The sequence below is a fragment of the Microtus oregoni genome, unplaced genomic scaffold (assembly GCF_018167655.1).
Source record: "Microtus oregoni isolate MIOR12 unplaced genomic scaffold, Mior012 000007F_ref0000211, whole genome shotgun sequence".
Classification (NCBI taxonomy): domain Eukaryota; kingdom Metazoa; phylum Chordata; class Mammalia; order Rodentia; family Cricetidae; genus Microtus; species Microtus oregoni.
This window is the reverse complement of record NW_024543066.1, coordinates 13,206,988-13,223,049: the sequence shown is the minus strand read 5'-3', so window position 1 is coordinate 13,223,049 and position 16,062 is coordinate 13,206,988. Positions and strand designations below refer to the sequence as shown.

Below are 16,062 nucleotides of genomic sequence, written 5' to 3'. Positions count from 1 at the left end.
GTAGTGTTATTTGTTAATTTAAGTTTGTAAATGAAAACACCATTTCCCAAAATAGTCTAAGTTGACAAAATTTATTAGTTACAAAAGCTAGAACTAGAACTCATGATTAGATTTTTATTTGGATTAATTTGGTTTATCTGGTAAAAAAAGAAAAATGAGGGAAAATGATCTTTTACAGCATATCTGTTCCATTCCAGTTAAATCCTCCTAAAAGATTTATATTGATGAATATTTAATAACCTTTCTCTTCCCATGTAGGTCAGATGACTGATTTGATCCATACTGAAAAAGATCTGGTGACATCACTAAAGGATTACATTAAAGCAGAAGAGGACAAGTTAGAACAGATAAAAAAGTAAGTGTGTTTCCTTACAATAGCTCCAACTCTACCTGAATGCACCAAGAGTGGAAATGAAAACCAGTTAAAATGTCTAAAGCAGTGAGCACAGGAAAATGGGTTAATCTGGGTCGGGGTTCATGTTTGTCAGCTTTGTGTTAGGTAGAGGTCAAAGGTTGACATTAGTTGTCTTGCTTTATTGCTATCTACTTGTTTTTTAAGACAGGCTCTCTTAACTGAACCTGGCAAGGCTAGTTGGCCGGTTAATTTCAGGGATCTTCCTCTTTCCACCTCCCCAGCACACACCACTGTCAGTGTGGGTGTTGGAGCTGAACTCAAGTGCCCATCCTTATGTAACAAGCACTTTCCCACCTGAGCCATCTCCATAGTCCCTACTTAGCTTTTTCACTACTGTGACAAAGTAACTTGACAAAAATTAGTTGGAGAAAATAATTTACTTTGTCTGACAGTTCAGCTGTCTTAGTTCCATTCCATTAAAACATAGCAGCTCACATAATGGCAGTAGGGAGCACACAGAGAATGCAGGGGAAGCAGGCTCCCTCCTTCCTGAGCCTGTGTTGATGCTGCACACATCAGGGTATGTCTTTCCTACCTAATTTTCTCTGAAAACACCTCATGGATAAACCCAAAGCTGTACTCAATCTATTTAATCAATCTAATGGTGTTGACAGTCCAGATTAACCATCACAGTGAGGAAGAATATGGATGGATGAAGATGTAGGTGTCCCAAATAAGCCACCTGCTTGAGTAGTTTTTCCAGTTCTACTCCTGGGATTCTGTCATAGAGCTTACAGTTAATGTTATGTTTTATATGTGTTTTTTGGGGGGGTGTATAGTGGTTTTTCTAGAATGTTAATTTTATTGACACAAATTTATAGTTAATCCTGACCTGAGAATTTGTGTTTTGTTTAATGAATGTCTTAGTATTGATATTTGGGTGTGTGTGTGTGCATGTTTTGAGACAGTCTGACTGTGTAGCACTGGCTGACTGAAACTCACTGAGATTGACCTGCTTCTGTCTGCTGAGTGCTGGGATTAAAGGTGTGCACCTGGCTGATGTTTCTGCTTTAAAACTTGTTTTCTACATAGAGTTTTTAAAGATTTGCCACAAATTAGCCAAACATGGTTACACACACATGTAATTTCAACACTTAGGAGGGAGGGGCAGGAGGATCACAATGAAGGCCAATCTAGACTGCATAATATAATAAAACAAAGCAATAATAATAATGATTAGTAATAATAATAAAAATTTTTAGCATGAGTTAGGCTAAGCTTAGTGGCATGTACCAGTGCTCACTGCCACCGCAGGGGATGAAGCAGGGAAATCTCTTGAGTCCAGAAATTCAAGACTAACCTTAGTGGCAGCATAGTGAGATCCAGTATTTTTTTAAAAGGAAAAAAATGTGTAAGGGGCTAGAAAGATGACTCAGCAGTTAAGGGCACTGGCCACTCTCTCAGTAGATCCAGGTTCAATTCCCAGCACCCACAAGGTGGCTCCCAACTGTCTGTAACTCCAGACCCAGATCTGATCTCCTCTTCTGGCCTCCTCAGGCAGCAGGCATGCACATGGTAAGCATATTTTCATGCAGGCAAAACACTCATACACAACAAAAAAAAAATAAGAAAAAAGTACAAATTTGTTTTTAGGGTCTAAGTTGCTTTAAATGCATACTTAACAGAATTTAGACAGGGCCTTTTTATTATTATAATAATTTTAGCCTCTTGGAACTTATGAGGAAATGAAAGTTTTGAGTGATTAAAATTTTAGCTTTGACCAAGATGAGATTCCATTTGTGAGAAATAACCTAAAACAGAAAAGTTGTGTATTTTTTATTCTATTAAGTTAGATTTTTATCTATAAGATCTTATGCTTTAGAGTCTTTATAATTTTACTTTAAAAAGAAATTATAGATAGTATCTTTAAATGAAAACCTTATAATTAGTTACTTTTCCCAAGTTCTTTACTTGTGTGTAATTTTTCTTTGGTACACTTTTTTTCAGGAAGTCAGGAGGGACTTGCTAGATCATGCTAGCCTTGAATTCACAGGGATCCACTTGCCTCTGCCTCCTGAGTGCTGGGATTAAAAGCATGTGCCAGATTTGGGTTGGTGGGGAAGTGAAGAGGAGTTGGGAAAGGGGAAACTAATCTGAATATATTGTATGGAAAAAAAAAAAACATTTTCAGGAACAAAAAAAAAAAGCATGTGCCACCATGCCTGGCTTAGTTCACTACTTTTATGTCTTATATCTTTAGATGGGCAGAGAAGTTAGACCGACTAACCAGTACGGCAACCAAAGACCCAGAAGGGTTTGTTGGACATCCTGTAAATGCATTCAAATTAATGAAGCGTCTGAACACTGAATGGAGTGAGTTGGAGAATCTGATCCTCAAAGATATGTCAGATGGTGAGTTTACAGAGACTTCAGAACCCAAAACCAACTCATTCCTAGTATAGCAGAGGTTTATGTTATAATTGAATTATTGCATGTATGTTTTGTTTGACTAGAGATAGTTGAAATCTGGAGCATTTTATTAAAAAAAATAGTAACTTCTAATATTATTGACAGAATGGGTGATTTTTGCCTTTTGATCTATAGAAGTGATTAGATTATTTGGAATAGAACTTCATTTCTAAGAGTAAAAACATTGGGAATTGAGTTACAAAGAAGAGTTTTAGCTGTGTTCTACCTAGTATATTGTGTTTAGAGTTATTTTACTTATCGTAGGCAATAAATAAAAAAAGAACCTAGAGACCTTAATACTCAAATCTTTCTACACAAAATATTAAAATTGTAGTTGGAGTGTTGATATTCTGGTTAAAAAAAAAAAAACCAGGCCTGAATTTAATGAGGTAAAGGGATTTTGTAGTGTACAGTAGAAGTTCAACCGAACCATCTGTAGATAATATGTTCTCTAGAATGCTACCAGTTTTAGCAAGCAGTAAAGGACACCTTACAGTCTCTTTATCCATGGTAGTTACAGTTAGCCACAACTCCAAAGTGTGGAAAACTTCCAAACTGAACAGGAAATTGTAGTTTTGTGGCTTTCTGACTGAGATGAATTCCTCTGCTGCCCTGCTGGACTGTGAGGCCCCTTCCTTGCAGCATATCCCTGCCCTTAGTCCTTAGCAGCCCTCTGTTCTCAGAGCATTGTTGCAATCTCACGTTTCATAGTGTTAAGTAACGCGTGGATCACACATGATCCACAAGTGCAAGCATAATGATGCTGCAATTTGGATGTGTCAGAGAGAAGCAATAGAATGTTCTGTAAGTGAAAGCTCTTGACTTAGAAATGAAGGCAAAAACATAGAAGTTGCTAAGAACCTTGGTAAGAATAAGCTTAATGTTCATTAAATTGTGAAGAAGGAAAGGAAATTATAGTTCTGCTGTTGCACCGCAGATTACAAAAGCTATATACATGAGCTCAGTTAGCTAGAAAAGATACTGGCTGAACTTGTATATGTATATGAAAGGAAATTTAGTCTTGTTTTTCAAAGTTTTGGCACTGTCCATGCTTTCTTTTAACTACTAAAAGTTTTGCAGTGGGTCTCCTGTGGGTAAGGAAGGAACACTACTACCTATAGGACCATGAAAAGTAATGGCAGATGGTTGTGCCTACTTCTTTACCTTGAGCTGGCTTTCCCATTATATTCCTCCTGAGACCATTTATTGCATTGAATCTGAGGATTGCTTTGGGTAAGATTGCCATTTTTACTATGTTGATTCTACCTACCCAAGAGCATGGGAGATCTTTCCACTTTTTGGTGTCTTCTTCAATTTCTTTCCTCAAACATTTAAAGTTCTTGTCATACAAGTCTTCTACTTGTTTGGTTAGAGTTACTTCGAGATATTTTATGCTATTTGTGGCTATTGTGAAGGGTGTTGATTCTCTGATTTCTTCTCCAGCCCATTTATCATCTGTGTACAGGAGGGCTGATTTTTTTTTTTTTGAGTTAATTTTGTACCCTGCTACATTGCTGAAAGTGTTTATGAGTTGTAGTGTAGGGATAAGTCCCGCCCCTTAAAGGGCGTGTTCGCCTCGGGCTAATGTCTGCCTATAAATTTGGCGAGCAAGCTCTGAGCTCTCGCTTCTGCTTTCCTGGTCTCCGCGGGAACGGTGGTTCTGTAAGTCTATTTCTACATTAAAGCTATATATATATTTTTACACTCTGTCTGCATTCATTTACGCCGTTACATTTTGGCGTCCAACGTCGGGCTATTTTGCCCCCGACTCAAGCGGGTAGCCCGCTAGCTAACACAGCACCCTCCCCGGTGCTGTTTTTCAGTTCGTGACTCCGGCCCCAGTGCCGAGTCCGAGACACACTCGGCGACACAGGCCCATTCTGCCTGCCTTGGCTAAGTTTTGCAGCGGAACCCCACTGCCTGAATTAGCAGAAGCTCAAGTACTTGCGGTTTTGCAACAAAAGCTGCCACAGCGTCAGATTTGGTCTGTTACAAAGTGACTTGGCCGGTTGTGGTGGCCCACGCCAGTAGGATTTGTTGAAGGAGGCAGAGGCAGGAGGATCACAAGTTTGAGGCCGGCCAGGCAGTGGTAGAGCACGCCTTTAATCCCAGCACTTGGGAAGCAGAGGCAGGCAGATCTCTGTGAGTTTGAGGCCTGCCAGGCCTTGGTAGTGCACGCCTTCAATCCCAGCACTTGGGAGGCAGAGACAGGCGAATATCTGTGAGTTCAAGGCCAGCCTGGTCTACAAGAGCTAGTTCTAGGACAGGCTCCAAAAACACAGAGACCACCACTGGCAGGAACCGATCTTTGCAGGTAAAAAAATTTTCTTTTATAAATAAAATGTCTGAACACATTACTGTTCAAGAATTTAATGATTTTTTTAATTGTACCATGTGGGAGATTTTACAAGAGGTGTCTATCACCCCACATATATGGATCCTTCTGGGATTCGTAGTTTTCATTGGCACCAAATGGTTTGATAATAGAAATATGATAAAGTCTTTACGAGACGAATCCAGGATTCTTAAGGTAGAGATTGAACGCTTAAAAACAATTGAGAATGACAACAATCTTCTCAAGAATCAGTTTGAAGTTCTCCAGGCTGATAACAATCTTCTCAAGAATCAGTTTGAAGTTCTCCAGGCTGATAACAATCTTCTCAAGAATCAGGTTGAAGTTCTCCAGACTGATAACAATCTTTTCGAGAATCGGTTTGAAGTTCTCCAGGCTGATAACAATCTTCTCAAGAATCAGGTTGAAGTTCTTCAGGCTGATGTTAAGGAGAAATTCATTACTATGGAAGAGGGAACAGCTGATCTGGACCATAAGATTCAGTCCCTTTCTGTAGGAAATGAAACATTAACTGAGAGAATCAAAACTGCTGAATGTGACAATCGGATTTTGTCTAAAGCTTATGACAGATTGACGGAAAGATTGTCAATACAAGAAGGCACGGTTTATGCCATAAAAATTATGTCCAAAGATGAGATGTTATCTCTAACGGACAAACTTCATATTTTAGAATCCTCAATGAAGGCTTTGGAACATAATTCTGGACAGGAGATTCAGACATTGCAGAAAGCAATGGTGAATAGAATTGAAAAGATTGAGGAATTTCTAAATTCTGATGAGGAAGAGCAAAGGGTAGAAAGGAAAATTTTAACTACATCTGTGGGTAAGTCTCTCCGGGACAATTTCCACAAAGCTCTACCTACAGCTCTACCTGCCTTTCCAGTAATAACAACAGAGAAGGTGATTGGTTCCAAAAACCCTAGGGTCATCAAGGAGGATACATGGGAACCTGTGCGTATGAATGATCTCAAGGAAATAAAACAGGCTGTCATGACTTTTGGGATGCAAGCCTCTTTTGTTAAAGAGATGCTAAGATCTTGGGCCACGACAAGCAGAGCAACCCCCTCAGACTGGCTCCAGCTGAGCTCTGCGGTACTGGAGAGTGGACCGCAATTGAAATGGAAATGCTTATTCAGGCAAGAGGCTAGACTCTTAGAACAGCAGGAAAAAGCGAAGGGAATTGACATTTCCCTAGATCAAATTCTAGGTGAAGGGCTCTTTTCTGATCCTCAGGAACAAGCTAATTTGGATGAAAACACACTCTCCATGTGTACTACAGCAGCCTTAAGGGCTTGGGACAGGGTACAAGACCCAGGACAGAGAATGGAATCATTTGTCAGAGTTAAACAGGGTCAGAGAGAACCCTTTAGTGACTTTTTACCAAGATTAACTAAGGCTGTACAAATAGGAATATCTGACCCAGAAGCAAGACGTATAATGATTGAGTCTTTGGCTTATGAAAATGCAAATGTGGAATGCAAAAGGATTTTGGGTCCTTTAAAGCTCAGATCAGCACCGTTGGAAGAATGGGTCTTGCATACACTCAATGTTGATACATTTGATTATGGCACTGAAGCATGGGTAGAAGAAGCAATTTCCAATGGTAAAAGGAGACACCAGAATACCAAATGTTTTAATTGTGGAAAAATGGGTCATATGAAAAGGAATTGTAGACAACGGATTTTCAGAAATAATAATAATAATAATAATGCATCTTTCAGAAATAATAATGCATCTTCTAGAAATAACAGAAATAGGAGGACTCAGCCTTCAGGTTTATGTAGAAGATGTGGAAAGGGCAGACATTGGACGAATGAATGCAGGTCTACAAGAGATAGACAAGGCAACCTGATACAGCCGGGAAACGTGAGAGGGGGGGCCTCACAGGCCCCCATGGCAAACATGGTTCAGTCATATCCAGTTTCTGCAGAGAACGTGCCTCCTCAGGACAATTAGGAAGCCCCATGCCTACTGTTACAAGCAATAATGATCAGAAAGATAAGTTACGTGTGTTTTGGCAAACTTCTATAAATGATCAAAGACCTAAACTAAGAGTGTGTGTAAATGGCATTTTTATTACTGGCCTGCTGGACACAGGTGCTGATGTAAGTATCATTACCCCAGAATCTTGGCATCCATATTGGCCTCTTCAGAATGTAAATGTTCAGCTCCTGGGAATTGGAACCCTATCTCGAGTAAGGCAGAGCACGAGATGGGTTGAATGTATAGGGCCCGAGGGACAAATAGGAAAATTAAAGCCATATGTAGCCAATATCGCAATGAATTTATGGGGTCGTGACCTATTACAACAATGGAATACTGAAATTAACATTCCTGCTAAATCTAGAGCCTATATTTCTGAGAATAATATTAAAAGATATTACAAATGGAGAAAACCGGCCATTCGGGCTGTACAAGAACAAGCAATTGATGTCCCTTCAGAGATACCAACAGCCTTGCCTCTAAAATGGTTGACTGAGAAACCAATATGGACAAAGCAATGGCCTTTAGCTGAGGAAAAGTTACAGGCTTTAGAACAGCTGGTACAAGAACAATTAGATGCTGGACATATAGAAGAATCTACCAGCCCTTGGAATTCTCCTGTATTTGTGGTTAAGAAAAAATCAGGTAAATGGAGAATGGTGACAGATCTCAGGGCCATCAACAAGGTTATTCAACCTATGGGCCCTCTGCAATCTGGAATTCCTTTGCCCTCTTTATTACCAAAAGGATGGCCTCTCATAGTTAATGATTTAAAGGATTGTTTTTTCACTATACCTTTGCAAAAAGAAGATAGAGAAAAATTTGCCTTCACAGTGCCTACTTACAACAATTCTCAACCTTCGAGGAGGTACCACTGGACCGTTCTCCCCCAGGGTATGTTAAATAGCCCCTCCCTGTGCCAATATTTTGTGAACCAACCATTGCAAATAATACGCAAGAAATTTCCCAAATCTATAGTATATCATTACATGGACGACATCTTGTTATCCGATTCAAATATGGATACCTTGAACAGACTGTTTGAAGAAATAAAGATACTTTTACCTAAATGGGGATTGCAAATAGCTCCTGAAAAGATTCAGAAGGGAGATTCTGTTAATTATTTAGGTTATAAAATAGGTTTGCAAAAAATTAAGACACAAAAAGCACAAATTAGGAGAGATCGCCTACGGACTCTTAATGACTTTCAAAGACTGTTAGGAGACATTTCCAGTCTACGACCAGCTATTGGAATAACACCTGATCTAATAATTCATTTGAACAAAACCTTGGATGGTGATAAGGATTTAAACAGTCCCAGAGAATTAACAGCTGAAGCAGAAAAGGAACTGACAATGATTGAGGAAAAATTACAACAGGCACATGTGGACAGGGTGAATCCAGAGCTCGATTGTATTCTCGTCATACTACCATCAAAAATTTCTCCTACAGGAATTTTAATGCAGAGAGATGATATTATCTTGGAATGGATCTTTTTACCACATAAACCAAGTAAGAAACTGAAAACTTATGTGGAAAAAGTCTCTGAGTTAATTATAAAAGGCAAGCTGAGACTTCGTCAACTAGCAGGCATAGACCCAGCAGAAATTATAGTGCCTTTCACTACTGATGAACTAAAGAAATTATGGGAAGATAATGAACCATGGCAAAGAGCTTGTGCTAATTTTTTGGGAGACATTAATAACAACTATCCAAAAAGCAAGAGGCTTAACTTCATAAAGAGAACCTCTTGGATTCTTCCTCGAATCGTCCGTGATGCTCCAATAACTGGAGCCCGTACATTCTATACTGATGCCAATAAATCAGGGAAGGCAGGTTAAAAATCAGAAGACTTGGATAAGGTGGAACAAAGTCTGTATAATTCTGTCCAGAAGGCGGAATTATATGCCATTCTTATGGTGCTAAGGGATTTTAAAGAACCTATTAATATAGTTACAGATTCACAATACGCAGAAAGAGTTATTTTACATATTGAAACTGCTGAATTTATACCTGATGATACTGAACTAACCTCATTGTTCCTCCAGGTTCAAGATTTGATCAGGAACAGGCTTTGCCCTATGTACATAACACACATCCGATCCCATACGGTCTGCCAGGTCCTCTAGCACAAGGTAATGCAGAAATTGATCAATTATTGATTGGTAGTGTGCTACAAGCCTCTGAATTTCATAAAAAACATCATGTTAATAGCAAAGGTTTGAAGAAAGAGTTTTCAATTACATGGCAACAAGCTAAGGAGATTGTAAAGAAATGCCCTACTTGCTCTTTCTATAACCAAACGCCACTGCCTGCAGGGGCTAATCCAAAGGGCACCCAAAGGAATGAAATCTGGCAGATGGATGTGTTCCACTTTGCAGAATTTGGCAAATTAAAATATGTACACCACACCATAGACACGTATTCAGGTTTTCAATGGGTACTGCCCTGAGCTCAGAAAAGGCTGATTCAGTAATCACACATTTATTGGAAGTTATGGCCATCATGGGTATACCTGCGCAAATAAAGACAGATAATGGTCCAGCATATGTATCTAAGAAAATGAAACGCTTTTTTGATTATTATAATATAAAACACATTACAGGTATACCAAATAATCCTACAGGTCAGGCAGTTATAGAAAGATCAAATCGTACTATAAAGGATATGCTGAACAAACAGAAAGGGACTGAAAATACCCCCAGAAATAGATTACATAATGCTTTACTAACCTTGAATTTTCTTAACGCTAATGAGAAAGGAACGACAGCAGCAGAAAGGCATTGGATAATGGAAAAGTCTGCTGAACTAAATCAACCGATTTATTTCAAAGATGTCCTGACCTCTCAGTGGAAGCCAGGAGATGTGCTACGTTGGGGAAGGGGTTTTGCTCTTGTTTCCACAGGAGAAGAAAAATTGTGGATACCATCAAAATTAATAAAGTTTCGATTTGAAGAGGAGAAACCTCTTGGAAAGGAGAAATGACAACTCATCCACAACGATGATATTCATACAGGTGGTAAGAAAAACATATAGAATGGGGGCAGGGTTCTGTTCTTATCTCCACAGGAAAACACTCATCTTTGAGATATTCAAGGGACCCTGGATGTTTGGATACTGACAGATGGAAAAATACCTGCCCAATAGGAAATATCAAGACAACTGAATGGGTTGTGTAAGTAATATTAAACCATATTTCTAAATTTATAAAGCTGGTTTTGAAGTTGGACTCTGGCTCAGTCCCTCTCCAATTCCAAGCCTGTTAGTAAGAGAAAAACCCAGAGTTTCTGGAGTTTCTGTCTCATGTCAAGAGCCATGATATGGGACAGAAAGAAATATGAGTTTAGAAAACATCTTTGCTTCTCTTCATATCTATCATACTTTTCATTGAATATATCTATCATGTCTTTCATTGAATATATATATATATATATATATATATATATATATGTCTATATGATTAATGTTTAAGTTTTTCATAATGAACAATGAGTTTTTCCTGAAGTGACATTTGAAGTTTCCAGGAAGAAGATGGGGCCCCATAACAACAACTCCACCTGGTTGATATGACGTCATGATACTGATAGCGCTACTACAAGACCTGCTTTGGGTACCAGCTGCACAAGACAGTTCCAACTTGGTTAGCTGAAATGGTGCACATCTTATACAACATTTTGGCCAGACCTGCACGAAAATACTCAGAGACTATTTGCAATTTTAAAAGACATTATCTTGAAATTTAACCATCATTTTACTTTCACAGGATCCCCCAGAAAGAACGTCGCCCCTATGACAGCTGGAAGTAATTCTAGAGAACGACGTCCCCTCTCCCAGTAAAGTTTGCCCTTGGGTTTAGGGACATCATTTAGCGGTTGATTATAATTAGTATATGATTGAGGGTTGGGGGAGGAATTTTATAAGCTCAGGGATCATTTTGAAAAAAAAAAAAAGAGGGATGATGGGATAATAGACAAATATATTGGTATAGATTGACTATTGTACGCATGCATGTTTCTACCTCTGTTTAAAACATTTTTATGTATTGACATATATTGTATTGATATATATATATATTGTATATATTTACCATATTGCAGTGTACATTTCTACCTCTGATTAAGATACTTATATAATATTTGTGTATTGATATATATTTACCTACTGCAATGTATATTTGTACATTGTTTATATTTGGAGGTCATTGTCCTCATTTGTTTCACAGTCGTTTATTGTCTTAGTCTTTAAGTTAGATAGATATTGAGAATTATATAGACTAATTGTCATCTAAGTTTGTCATTTATAATTAGACTAATCAGGTTCTTTAGATATATAGAGATTATACTCAGTATAGATAGATAATCTTCAACCTCTTCAAAGAGCTGTAGAAAATGGCCTTTAATCTAACTCAGAGTTTCGTGATAGTGAGACATAATTGCTCCTGGCAACACCGCTCTATTCCCGGGAGAATGTTGAGCACCAAAAACACTCCATCTGGAGCCTTTCTATTTGGCAGAACTGGCCTTTGGGCAAAGAAATGCCCATACCTCAACCACTGACACAGATACAGAGCGTGCATCAATGGATAAAACAGGACTGTCATATCCTGCCAAGACAGGGTAAGATAGTTTTGAAAAGTTCCTTGCCTTTAATAATGGTATGTCAGTTATGTTAGGCCTTAGCCAAAATTGGTTGACTCAACGTTGCAAACGAGACTTTGGGTGATTGCCCAGGTAGTCAGTTGTCTCTGTCAATTGTTGCACATTTTGGATATATCTCATTTGTTGAGTAGTGTTTATTCCCTTCTCAGATCTTTGACTGAGTTGAAGATTATATAATTGTAGTTACTCTTTACATTATTTGGACTTCTTGAGATAGAATGTTTAGCAAAGCTTTTGTTCTCAATATTGTTTGTTGTATTTATTATTTGTTGTTATTGTATGTAGTTGTATTTGGTTTAGTTCTGTCTTATTTAGACAAAAAGGGGAGATGTAGGGATAAGTCCCGCCCCTTAAAGGGCGTGTTCGCCTCGGGCTAATGTCTGCCTATAAATTTGGCGAGCAAGCTCTGAGCTCTCGCTTCTGCTTTCCTGGTCTCCGCGGGAACGGTGGTTCTGTAAGTCTATTTCTACATTAAAGCTATATATATATTTTTACACTCTGTCTGCATTCATTTACGCCGTTACATTGTAGAATTTCCTTGGTAGAATTTTTGGGATCACTTATGTAAACTATCATATCATATCATCAACAAACAGTGAGAGTTTGACTTCTTTTCCGATTTGTATCCCCTTTATCTCCTTTTGGTGTCCTATTGCTCTAGCTAGGATCTCAAGAACTATATTGAATAGATACAGAGTCTTGTTACTGATTTCAGTGGAATCGCTGGGAGTTTCTCTCTATTTAGTTTGATGTTGGCTGTTGGCTCGCTTTATATTGCCTTTTATTATGTTTAGGTATGTTCCTTGAATCCCTGCTCTCTCCAAGACCTTTATCATGAAGGAATGTTGTTTTTTGTCGAAAGCTTTCTCAGCATCTAATGAGATGATCATGTGGGTTTTATTTTTCAGTTTGTTTATATGGTGGATTTATGTTGACAGATTTTCATATGTTGAACCATCCCTGCATCTGTGGGATGAAGCCAACTTGATCATGGTGGATGATGGTTCTGATATGTTCTTGGATTCGATTTGCCAGTATTTTATTTAGTATTTTTGCACCAGTGTTCATGAGTGAGATTGGTCTGTACATTCCCATTAATTAAAAAAAAACATCTGATGTTTAGTGATCAGAATACATATAGTTGACAATAAATTTATGAAACTATTTACAGTGGTGACATTAGTGTTATTAAAATTTTGAATAACATTTTGATCTTGTTTTTTGTTTTTAAGGAGTGTTTATAATCCATTCTCCTTAGGAGCTCTAGTTATCAAGTAATTCATTTTGTTATTTTGATTTTAAGATATTTTATATTAATCCTATAGTTCTTGTGTCTGTCAGGGAAAGGGTCCTGAGAATGGAACTCAGGGCATTGCACCTTTTATACAGATTCTCTACAATTGACCGTACATCACCAGTTTTGTATTTTCTATCTCTTCTGTGTATTTTTTAGACAGGGTCTCACTATGTAGTTCTAGCTGGTCTGCAACTCGCAGACTCTGCCTGCCTCTGCCTCCACATGCTGGATTAAGGGCATGGGCCAGCATGCCTGACTTGTTTGGGCATTTTGAGACAGGCTGGCACTCAACACATGCCATCCTCTTATCTTTGTTGGAGTTCTTGGTTTAGAGGCATGTGCTATCATTCCTGGCCTCTGGGCTGTTTGTTTTTTCTTTGTTAAGTTGTGTAACAGTTATTATTAGAGCTTTACTAATAGGAATGTAGTTCTGAAGTGACCTCAGGTTGCTTACTTTTTAATGGGAGTATGGAATTGAAGCTAATGGTCTGTTCCATCTCAGTCAGTGTGGGGTGTTTTGTTTTGTTTTGTTTTTCTGTAAACATGTGGAAATTTCTTGGTAAGGTAGAAAAATGGTTAAGTTTTTTTAATATAATACTCTATTAAAAATCAGTTTGTTTCTATGAAAAGTCAATGAATTTTTATAGCCCAGCCTTCCCCCACCATTTTTTCTATTTCAAGGCTTTATCTCTAACCTGACCATTCAGAGGCAGTACTTCCCTAATGACGAAGATCAGGTTGGGGCAGCTAAAGCTCTGTTTCGTCTGCAAGACACCTACAATCTGGACACAGACACCATCTCAAAGGGTAATCTTCCAGGTAAGAGAATTCTTCCCATCCATCAATGTTTGTCACCTAGCTACTCTCTTCAGCCCATAGGAAAATATGAGTAATTTTATGTATTAACATTTGTTTGTGACAGGGTCTCCTGCAGATCAGGCTGGTCTCCTGTTTCAACCTCCTGAGTGCTGCAATTACAAGCATATACTGCTATACCTGGCTTTCTAGCTCCCAAAGTTATTTGTTGTTGGTATTTGCAAGGCTATGAGAGTATGTGGGGGCATGCACGTGCCATGGCACATGTGTAGAGGTCAGAGAACAGTCTGGGAGTTGGTTCTCTCCTTCTTCCGTGGGATTTGGTGATCCACCTGATGGACCATCTCAGTAGCCCTACTTGCTACTATCCTTTGAGAACAAAAGTAAAGCTCCCTTCTCTGATAGTTAATGGTAGGGGATCATGCTTTTAGCTTGATACTGTCAAGGCAACAGCCTAAGGAAAGAATTTCAGTATATAACAAAAGTCATTTTTCTAGTTTTTCTTTTAGAACATCTGATATTACTTAAATGCTTTGTAGATAAAATCGTAAGATGATTAATCATTTTATGTTCATTAACTGAAAGCTAAGATGTTCTGAATATGGGCAGATATTAAAATGTTCTGTAGTATAAAGCAACCTACTATAGTATGTAACTATATTGGTCAAAAAATTTTGTGCAAAAATTTTGAGTTATCTTACTTTATGATAATTTGCTTCTGTCACTTTTTCTGTGAGTTTGTGGCTCAGTGTCTTCTTTCATTATCACTGGAGAAGTGAAATGTGTCTGTAGTCAGACTGAAACTGGTTTTCTCAGTAACCAAAGAGATGGTTGTTGATGAAAATGCCCTTCCTTCCTTCCTTCCTTCCTTCCTTCCTTCCTTTCGTTTTGAGACAGAGTTTCTCTTTATGTAGCTCTAGCTGTCCTGACACTCTGTAGACTAGGCTGGCCTTTAACTCCCAGAGATCCACCTACCTCTGCCTCCCAGTTTTGGGATTAAAGGTGTGCACAACTATTACCTGGCTAAAGATGCGTTTTTTGTACATCTTTTTTTCATTTGGTATACATTGTGGGATGGTAAAATTTAATATTTTATATTAAGTAAGATTTTTTAATAAACAAATACTTATTGGAGTGATCAGGTTTGTATTCTATTTTCTATTTCTATTGACTGCATTACAACATTTGATAGGATTTATAACCTTTAAAATTTGGCTTCTGGTTTACAATCCCACATTCAATAGGCATTAATTATGTCATATGTGCAGTTACTAATTAATAATCAGGCATCTGTACTGGCCTGCCCTTGGGGTCCTGATAGGATACATCCTCAGTTGCAGCCACTAAAAGCACCTCCTGTACGCATTCACTGCATTCCCTTTTAAAAGGCGGGTTTTGCCCACCTCCCATCTCTCTCTCTCTCTCCGTCCTCCCCTCTCTCTGCCTCTCTGCTTCTCTGCCTGTCTTTCTCTTCTCTTCTCTTCTCTTCTGCCACTCCTGTCCCCAGAGGCCCGTTTCCCACCTCCCCTCCCCGCTTTTTCCATTCCCTTCCTCCAATAAGAAACTCCTTCATGTGAATTCTGTTGTATTGCGTCTTTCTCTTGCATTCTTGCATGCTGCTTTTTAAATTACAACACTAAGATCAGTACAAAAATTATATAATGCACAAGACAATACCTTTGTTGTTTAAGGCACTTCTGTTCTTAAGATAATGAATGCCAGGAAGGGAGAGCTTCTGGATATAGTAGGAGCACACAGAAGGGATCTTAATTCTGGCCTTCATATATGTGAAAATGACTTCATGGAAGACCTATTAAAATAATTGAGATCTAATGAAGAAAGTGTTAGCCAGGAGAATGGTGAGGAGGTGGACAGGAGTAGGCAAGGAAAAAGTGTTCTAGACAGAAGGAACATATCTGAAGACCAGAAGGGAGAGAACCCTTACTCAGATAAGTAACAAACACTTTTTTTTTTTTTTTTGCTTGTTTGATTGATTTGATTTTGGCTTTTTGAGACAGGGTTTCTCTGTGTAGACCCTACTGTCCTGGAATTTGCTCTGTAGACTCAACCCAGAGATCCCTCTGCCTCTGCCTCTGTCTCCCGAGTGCTGGGATTACATCACACGGGCTAA

General features: G+C 38.5%; 1 protein-coding gene across 2 annotated transcripts in view; it reads left to right on the top strand.

Annotated features, from left to right (window-relative positions):
* P4ha1 (prolyl 4-hydroxylase subunit alpha 1) overlaps window positions 1-16,062 on the top strand; it is a 64,363-nt gene that overhangs the window by 17,165 nt on the left and 31,136 nt on the right. For both annotated transcript variants that reach the window (XM_041656106.1, XM_041656107.1), the window contains exons 3-5: window positions 259-355; window positions 2,616-2,767; window positions 13,797-13,934. In XM_041656106.1, coding sequence (XP_041512040.1) covers window positions 259-355; window positions 2,616-2,767; window positions 13,797-13,934 — 387 coding nt within the window. The remainder of the gene's footprint in view (window positions 1-258; window positions 356-2,615; window positions 2,768-13,796; window positions 13,935-16,062) is intronic.